The 9517-nt window shown below is 44.9% G+C and overlaps 1 protein-coding gene across 1 annotated transcript; it reads right to left on the bottom strand.

Moving 5' to 3' along the window:
• Nucleotides 1-684: 684 nt before the first annotated feature.
• Nucleotides 685-5946, bottom strand: LOC123427551 (putative glucuronosyltransferase PGSIP8). The gene is made up of 5 exons (XM_045111630.1): nucleotides 5256-5946; nucleotides 3274-3529; nucleotides 2181-2382; nucleotides 1950-2097; nucleotides 685-1582 (listed from the first exon to the last, which is right to left on the bottom strand). Exons 1-5 carry the CDS (start codon nucleotides 5522-5524, stop codon nucleotides 1045-1047), a joined length of 1413 nt encoding a protein of 470 aa, XP_044967565.1. The 5' UTR covers nucleotides 5525-5946; the 3' UTR covers nucleotides 685-1044.
• Nucleotides 5947-9517: the final 3571 nt, after the last annotated feature.

The following is a 9517-nucleotide window of genomic DNA, read 5'->3' as shown; positions in this document are numbered from 1 at the left end:
CATTTGTTTTGCACGTTCAAAAATATTACAAAATTGCAATCAAGAGACGGTCGCCTCTAATACTTCTTTTCTAAGAAAGGGGTCTCCCCCGCCCCATTTTATTAATGAAACAGCAAAGAGAAACAGAACCAAGCAGGTTCACAAGCTAATACTTCCTCCATTCCTAAAGACAAGTATTTTAAATTTTTTATTATGGACTATATATGGATGTATATAGATATACTTTAGAGTATAGATTTGTTTATTTTGATTCGTATGTAGACCGTAGTAGAATCTCTAAAAGACTTGTATTTAAAAATGAATGGAGTACATATCTTATGGGTTAATTTCGTGCCAAACAATCTTCATGCCATCAGATAATCGCTAGCTAATAAGCACGCCTTATATTTGAACAATGGAGGATATCTTTGTCAAACATGTTTAGTTATCCAACGAAGTCTCTTGCACATTTCCAAACCTACTTTAGTCTACTTTGGCTTAATTTACACCCCAAACTTTAATACCGCTTACAAACACATAAAATGTAATAGAAACGAAAAAAAAAATCAAGCCATCAGGACATATGGAGAGGCAATCGCGTTTCAAACTTCAGGCCATCAGGACATATGAAGAGGCAAAATCATGTCCAGCAACAGTGGCAAAAGATTTGACCATTTTTCATGATAGTAGAACTGAAAAGATCAATTGCATGAACGCCAAGAATGTGTTGGCCATTTTTTCTCGGACAACAGCATACCAAGAAACCAGAAAAGCATTTACTCTATTCTGGTTTGTTCATCAGCAGAATCACAACCAACACACATGCACAAGCATGAATCCCCCCTTTTCCTCGACACCGTATATATCATCTACACGCCCAAGAGGACAATCATGGGTTCCAATGGTTCCAGTTCGTGTTACATAGGATCAACAACTGTAGTTCCAAACTCGGCGATTTTACTTGTACAGCTGAATTGGCCATCAGAATTGCCAACATGAACTGGGATTAGCTGATCAAATCAAACGACACTAAAAGTCACCATATATGTATCTGTCGCGCCCACCTCAGTAAAGCTTGGTGAACTCCGCCGTCTGGTTAGGCTCCCCAAGCCTGAAGGCGTCCCTCTCGATCAGGACCTGCAAGGAGCTCATTATCTTGACCAAGGATGCCCAGACCACCGGCGCGCAGAAAAACGCATACGCGAACACCGCCAACGCCCTGACGACACCGTTCATGTACCAGGGGCATGCCATCACAAAGAGCGTGCCGATGAGCCCAAACCATGTCGTGAGAACAGCAAGGGGGTGGAGGAGGAAGAAGTTGATGACGATCAAGGAGAGGGAGAAAGAACCGAGCAGGTATAGTGGCCAGCCTAGCAGCGGATGGACGGTCCGTGGGACGAGGAAGAAGGGAATGGTGTAAGCTGCGAGTATGGACCATGCCACCACTACTCTGAGGGTGGTGAGTAGGAACATCGTGCTTTTCTCCATTCTCCGGTTGTAGCACAGCTTCGACAAGCTAGGACGTGCGAGCCGGTTCACTGCGATGACTCCAATGTACAGTAGAGCCTGGAATAGTGCCATTGGTATCTCTGATGAATACCTGTTTTGCACCAAGTTCAAACATTGTCAGAAAAATGTAAGTGATGATGTGTTTCCGAATTATTCTACATGGCAATTGATGATGCTCCTTTACCCATACGAATTTTTAAGGGCATCACACATTCATAACCCCTACTTTACAGAATTCTATTCTATCCTAAAAGATTAAAAAAAGCATCACAACCCGCTGTTATTCTAAGAAGACAGACAGCGATTCCCGAAAAACATGCGACCAATCACATCAGTACACAATGAGTGCTACTTATCATTTGACAAAACAGCCTTTTCTTATATGGCATGCAAGGTTACTATCAGAGTTTGATAATGTAAGAGATATGGATGACAAAGTTTCTAAAGAAACTACCCACCCTAGGTTTTCACGACGTTGTTCATGCCAAGAAAGCCCCAGAGGTAAAACTGGCCAAGACCACCAGTACCATGGCTTCATCCATGGAGCACTTGGAAATGTGACCACACTATTCGGTCCACATGGAATACTCCAACGGAGCTTTAAATCTGAAAGAAGTGTAGTTCATCAGTCTTAGCCAAGAAAATGCATAGGCATATTGAATAATGGTATTACCGGTAGTCATACTCACAATAATAAGATGCATCCATCTGATAGCCTAGAGGAAGGCGATAATTTCCATCAAGTTTGGTACCATTAGCTGGTGGATGGAACATTGGTTGATCAAGCAAGTCTGGGAAATAGCTAGCAAGAAAGCCCTGATCTGCGCCATCTGGATTTTCACGCCCAACAGCTAGCTCATGTAGCATGTTCTTAAAAACATCCATAGAGGGCTAGAAACAAAAGAAATAGATCAATAAGAATAGTCGTGATTTTCGTAAAAAAAAAAGCAGAAAGAAAATCATTAATAACTGTGAGAATGTCAACAACAATTGTGTTGGTACATAATAAAGGGGTTTCAATGTTTTAGAACCAAGACCAGTCCTTCTACACAACTTTGTACTAAATCAGCTGCAATTTATATGGACCGAAGGGAGTACGTAAGTTAATCTACACAATACATAATTGACAACTTGTGCATCACACGTCTTGGACAACTACATTTATGTTCTGAAAAAGGCCCACAAAGAAAGTACTCCCTCCGTTTTTATTTACTCTTCATATTAGAGTTGACTTCATAAAGTTTGACCATTGTTTATAGAAAAGAATATAAATATTTACCATAAGAAATCTATATGATGTGAAAGTACATTCAATAATGAATCTAATGGTATTGATTTGTTATTGTATATGTTAATATCTTTGTCTACAAACTTTGTCAAAGTTTACAAAGCTTGACTTTGACCAAAGCTAATACGCGGAGTAAATAAAAATGGAGGGAGTACAATCTACAATCCCTATAAAATTTGTGAAATCCATTGTCAGCTTCCAGCTTCAAAGTTCAAACAGAACTAGGTAAACAAACAAATTGTACTAAACAAGTTGACAACAGAACTACAAAGATCTATATTTAACCTAACAGAACAAATAAGGTAGTACGAAGTTTCAAATGACAACTAGATCACTCCTAAGCTGAAGTACTGAACAACAAACAGAGCATCCATAATCAATCTCAAAAGTTTTGTTCATAACAATTGCAAATAGCAAAGCAATAAACCAATTTTAGATATATAAAAAAAAAATTAACGGAAGAAAGGAGATGTGTGTTGATTTAGTAACCCTACCTTCAGTACAAAGAGGCCTGTATGGAAGATGCAAGGGTTGATGAAGACAGCACAGAAGTGGCCACACTGAAATAATTCATCAGTGTTCTGGAGAAACATATTGTCAGAGTCTAGCATAACAACTCGATCATACGAAACTAAGCTCCAAGCATACAACTTGTTTAAGGTCAACTTGAATCGTGAGTTGAAGTTTTCTTGTTTTTCATAAGGATTCTTCAAATTATCCACAGAGACCACCTTCACACCATCATCTTTCCTACAGAAACAGTTGGAGATGCATAAATAAATAACAGAATCAAGACTCTGCATGCCAAAAAAAGGTACTCCCTGTGTAAACTAATATAAGAGTGTTTAGATAACTAAAATAGTGATCTAAACGCTCTTATATTAGTTTACGGAGGGAGTACATTCCAGATTTAAGCATATTTAACAGAAATTTGTGTATGTTGCGTGTTTTGCTTCAGAGTACATGTGAACTCTAACAGTGGCATGAGGCATCACAAGAAAATACCTTCAGTTATTTATTTATGCATTAGTAGCACCGGATCAGATGTAGTAAGCTTCATAACCCGAAACAACTTCAACTTCAAGTAATATTTTCGTATTAGATTCAATCGGTTGTCCATGTATTAAAGCCCACTTACAGAAATGCCCAGACTCAACAACACTTTACAGGCTGATATTCGCTGGAACAGGGGAGAAAGCTTTGGATCCGATATAGAGAAAACTCTCGCCAATTCCGCAAAACAAAGCTAGGATTTTCTGAAAGCATAATCTCGTAGGCAAGGACTAACAAGCCATAGCAGAGATAAATCAACCTAGTCTGACCTCCAGATGTGGCCACTTAAACCAGGACAAGACGTATATGCCCAACTGAAAATACATTTTTACAACTATAAGCAGTCACAATCAGTTAACAAGTACTCCCTCCGTCCCATAATATAACAGCGTTTTTGACACTAGTCTCATAATATAAGAGCGTTTTTGACAATAGTGTAGTGTAAAAAATGCTCTTATATTGCGAGACGGGGGGAGTAGAAGTTGTAGAACGTTGACTGGTCAAACCTTGCGAGTTTCAGCAAATAACTAACAGAAGCACCAAATCAGTGGTCTAACACGAACTGTTCTACAGCGAAGAAATACTGGTTAACAAACTCAGTATTTCTGGAAATTCGCAGCCCAGGTCTCGCAATTTATCCACGAATATTTCAAAACGCAGATGATGTATTATTCCTAACAAACTCCAATGACTTTGTGCCGCTGAATCAACATGCACATGAGAGCTACCGACTGAATGACAGTAACCACTGGAGAAGACCATTTCCAAGAAGCAAGCAAGTTAACATATACTGTATCTCGTCTGTGCATCGGGAAGTACTGGAAGAAACAGTAACCAACAGGACAATGCGAAAATGATCCGCGCGCAAAAACTGTTCACAGAAATGCAAGATAAAACTGTAAGAAACTTTACATATTTCAGCAACAGAAGAGCGCCACCTTTAATACCGGATACCCAAATGTGTATTATGTTGTAAGAGTTGTACCGAAAGAAAATCGAATCTGAACCTAATAAGATGAGGAGAAAGACGAATATCCATACCCTGTACCATCAAATCAATCAAATAATAATTATGAATCGGCGTTGGGTAGCAACGAAGGCGTTTCACTGAGCACCCAAAGTTCAGATGAAAGAGCACACGAAGGGGGGTCGAATCAAATACGGCGTGGAACTACCCAAGTTAGTACTGAAAGAAGATAGATGTAGCTACAAATATGCAGCAAGCAAGCAACGAACCAAGCCATAAGTCAACCAGTGAGGCAATAGGAGGTTGAAGAAACAGAAACACTCGAGCAACCAAGCTAGGCATCATATATCCACTCAATAGTCAATAGTCAATAGGGAGGAGGGGGGTGAAATTTTTGGCACCAGCCAACGATCCAAGGGAGGAAGACGACATGAGGGGAGTGGGGGAGGGGCTTACAGCGCCTGGACCCAGCTGGGCGGGACGTCGAGCGAGGCGATCACGACGCGATCGGCGTCGGCGCCGAACCCGCGGAGCGAGCGCATCATGACGCGCGTGGCCACGTAGAACTCGTAGTCGCGGGGCGTGCCCATGTACATCATCGCCGCGTAGGCGTGCCGGCGCGGCCCGGGCGCCCCGACGGCCGCCCTGCCATCCTCCTCCGCGGCCAGCGCCCCCGCCGCCGCCCACAGCACGAGGAGCCACCGCAGCCCCGCGAGCCGCGCCATGCCGCCCGGGAGCCTCCCGCGGGCCAGATCTAGCTGCGAGCCGGGATCGCCGCGGCGGATGCAGGGGCCCGTGGCATCACCCGGCGGCGGCGGCCGGCGGGCGGCGGAGGGGCGCGCCGCGGGAATGGGCGGGGGGAGGGGTCGGTGGCCGCCGGTGAGCTGTCTCGGGGGCTGGAGCTGGGGCGGCGGTGGTGGCTCTTTGTTTTTGTCTCTCCCCCGTGATTGCAGGCGGAGGCAGGCAGGTTGGCTTCCGAGAGACGGGACGGGGGTGGGAAAGGTGGAGCTTTTTCTGAGTAGCAGAGGAGAGGAGACGGCGAGCGACGAGAATGGAGCTGCTCAGCTCAAGTAGGAGTACAGCTTCGTAGTACCCCACGTAGACTGGTACAGTGCACGCGGCACGTGGAAGGCCGGGGTTAGTTCTGCCTGATCATGCTGGCCGGTTGCTTCAGGTGGGGTTAACCCTGGTCAGGTCAGTCTCGGTCACGTTAGTCAAGGCAGAGCTCGTCGGTTTTATCATAAACTTTATAAACCACATGTGAAGTCTCATCAGCATGTGTTTTTGCCAGAATATGTGAGACTAGTGCGGCATCACATTCAACCTAGAGTTTAGAGTTTAGTGGTTGCATGTATCTCAAACTAAGGACAACTTCACGGGCCGACTTATTTCGTGAGCCGTCGTCGTCACAAAAGTAATGACATAACGCGTCGATCCATTTTCAAAACGCGTGCGCATCGATTCATTTTCAGTTCAAATTTAGGACTGAAATGCGTCAGCGCGGACGCGCGCGTCCTCTTGGTGTCCATCTCAACCATCGCGGTCAACATAATTTATGACATTCGTCCTCCTCGGGCCCATGCTTCAGCGATCGTGGTCGGTTTTTTTTAATTCGAGCGTGCGGTGGGGTTCGGCCATCTGCTTCCAGAACCCTCCCCCTTTTCATCTCGCCATCCCTTTATTTCCTCGTCGACGACCCAACAACCATGGACAACGGCGACAACCTCATTGTCTATGCCTGCGCAATGCTCTCAGAGGAGGTCGCCAACCTGCAGGCTAAGAGGGCGATGTGCCAGGCGCACGAGCGCGCCAGTGCTAATGCCCGGCTTCGCCCAGAACACCCTCGTCGTCTAACCCTGTGCGCTGCTTCCGGAGGAGGCCGCCTACCTTCATGTTAAGATACCGCTGCGCCTGGCAAACAAGCGCCCCTGTGCTGCATCACTGCCGACACCAGCACTACCCGCTCCGGCACAGCCCGACCTTGCCGCCGCCGCCGAGGACACATAGGTTTTTTTTTCGTTTATAATGTAACGCGTGGACTTCAGCCGGCCTTCATGGTTGGCTTTCAATATTTAATTATGCGTGTTTTATATATTATTTTCGCACGCTGACAAAAATGCATCGAGCCAACGTTGGGCGCATGCGTCGACCCAAACGTCGAAACGGACATTTGTGTCCGTTGGACCGACCCAAACGAACAAAATCGTCGTCTGTTTGGGTAGGTCCGTTGGAGTTGCCCTAAAATACATTTAAATACGAGGTACAGGTTTTGTCGTGGGTTAACTGGTTTGGTTTAAGGAGGGATGGAAAAAATCGATTGGTTTAAGGAGGGATAGAAAAAAAAATCGGTGAAACTGTGCTGGTACCGACGGGGATCTGCCGTGGTCGAACCATCACGACAGACGGCAGATCTTCTTTAATAATAGAGATTCGTTTCTTCTATAAATAATTTTGGACGAAGGAAGTGTTGTTTTGGACATTCAAGTTTGATCATTTATTGTTGAAATAAGATTATATGGAGGGCTTTCATGTTTTTTGATGATTTGGGTGGTTTGATGTGGTCGAAAATGAAATGTTAAATGGTTGCATGGGAAGTTTGATGATGTGAATGATGTGCATGTGTCAGAAAGTGAAGAGTTGATTGATTGTAGGTGCTTGATGACCTGAATGACTTGTATGTACATTCAAATGAAAAGTGACATATGCGAAATACATAATCTAAAATGATGAATATAGTAACATGTGTTAAAAAGTTTCACATTTGTCTTTTTTGCACAGATTTCATTTTAACGTATTTTGTTTTGAGAATTTACACACTTGTGTATTATACCTTCATCTATCTATGTAAAAAAATCTAAAATATTAAAATACTATTAAAATACGAATTTTCATGAAATTTAAAGTTTGAATTTAAAGGCCTCCATGAAGCTCGGGAGTCAAAAGCAATTTCCTCTACTCAACAGGCTATAAACTGCTCCACATCAGCATAATCATGCGTGGAGGAGAGACGGGGTGCTTAATCTGCCCATAATAATGCATAAGTATGATTTGATCAGAAAAACGCAAGGCGGTGACAAAATGCACAATTAACGCTTAGCATTTTTCCCACACCTTTACAGATGTGATTCTTTTGCAAAATTTAGAAGAAAAAAAATCAATGATTATTGACAAAACATCACCAGCCCAGCCTAATGAAACTCTGGATGAGTCTTCGTTGGAACCTACAAGAAATCAGCTGCCCGATTATGAAAAGAAAAAAGCATATTCTACAAAAGAAGGCACTCATTGCAGACTGAGCCATACTCTCTCAGCAAGTGAAGCGCATTTTTTTTAAAGAATACCTCGGTCTGTGCACCAAAAAGATGCATGCGGCCTTTCTATTTTAAAAGAAAGCAAGCGAAGTTCATAGCCCTTATGGGTTAATTCAGTGCATTGGCGGCCATTGACCAGACACACACTTCATAGTTGGTATTTTGTATCCGTGTATCACATATCGGATACCCTATATTCATATTACACATGCAACATTGAGCTACTTTACATGATCAAACATCAGACAATAAAAACGGATCCAATGAACACAAGATCGGCTGCAAAACGGGCACCAAACATCACCCGAAAGATCATTTTAAGTTCACCAGAGGGGGAGGGGCGAGATCACCACTTCCTCGCCGCGCCTTTGCCCTTTCGGTCGTCGGCGCATCTATAGCCGTCCGCGGTTGTGGGAGGGTCTTAGTCGTCGGAGGAGGAGGTGCGGTTGTAGCCGTCTTCAACGTCGGAAACGGAGAGGACGATGAGCCCCTTCATCTGACGAACCGTCCTGTCCGGCTCCCGCTTTAACTTGGCGACCCGGACCGCCTCCGTTGTTGCATCCTTCGTCGCGTGCTTCAACTGCTCAATAGCAAGCCGGAGCGCCTTGGCGTTCTTCCGTCGGAGGCGGCGAGCGTTCGTCTCCGCCATCACGAGGGACCGATGGTACACCCATGTGAGGAGGCGTTCATCCTCGTCGGGCTCCGTCGGCATCCCCCGACGGTGGCGCGCGAATTGCTCTATCGTTTCCCTCTCCTTTGTCCGTTGCCTCTCGCGGCACACGGCACGCGCCTCCAAATCCGAAGTGCACGTACGGACCGACGACGCGGGCACTAGCACCCACTGCTGCCCCGCGTGGAGGAGCGGTCGACAGGGAAAGGAGACGATGTGAGGCTGATACCGACTGCGCTGTCCTGCCAGTGCTACGCGCGTGTCGGGAGGGTCCAGCTTCGGACCGGCACGGAAGCTGCGGTTGCGAGTGTTCACCTTAGACCGCTCCAAATCAATGTGAAGGGTCAGCTCCTCGTCATAGTCGACGTCGGAGCCGGAACGAATACCGAAGCTCAACATTAGAGTGGATGGGATCGGAATCGGAGAAGGAGAGGAAATGACGGAGCGAGAGAGAGTGAGGTCAGGTTCAAAGCGAGGCACGTGAAGTGACATTTTTATGAGACAACAATGGGGTCTGTGGTGGGTGATACGTCCATTTTGCATCATGTTTTCATGTTGATATATATCGCTTCTTTGGTTGTTATTTCACTTCACGGTATAATTCTTATGCCTTTTCTCTCTTATTTTACAAGGTTTACATGAAGAGGGAGAATACCGGCAACTGGAATTCTAGCCTGAAAGTGAAGCAAAGTTGGGATACCTATTCTGCGCAACTCCAAACGCCGTGAAAATCAACG

This window comes from Hordeum vulgare, chromosome 2H, assembly GCF_904849725.1.
Source record: "Hordeum vulgare subsp. vulgare chromosome 2H, MorexV3_pseudomolecules_assembly, whole genome shotgun sequence".
Taxonomy (NCBI): Eukaryota; Viridiplantae; Streptophyta; class Magnoliopsida; order Poales; family Poaceae; genus Hordeum; species Hordeum vulgare.
Note: the sequence above shows the minus strand (reverse complement) of the source record. Positions and strands in the feature narration are given on the sequence as shown.

What these genes read in the sequence shown, in the direction of transcription:
- LOC123427551 (XM_045111630.1), bottom strand. Translation starts at nt 5,524, where the DNA reads ATGGCGCGGCTCGCGGGGCTGCGGTGGCTCCTCGTGCTGTGGGCGGCG. An exon ending in CCCAGCTGGGTCCAGGCGCT is followed by an intron (nt 3,530 to 5,255) that starts GTAAGCCCCTCC and finishes CTGTTTCTGTAG; the next exon opens with GAAAGATGATGGTGTGAAGG. An exon ending in CAGGCCTCTTTGTACTGAAG is followed by an intron (nt 2,383 to 3,273) that starts GTAGGGTTACTA and finishes TTTTGTTTCTAG; the next exon opens with CCCTCTATGGATGTTTTTAA.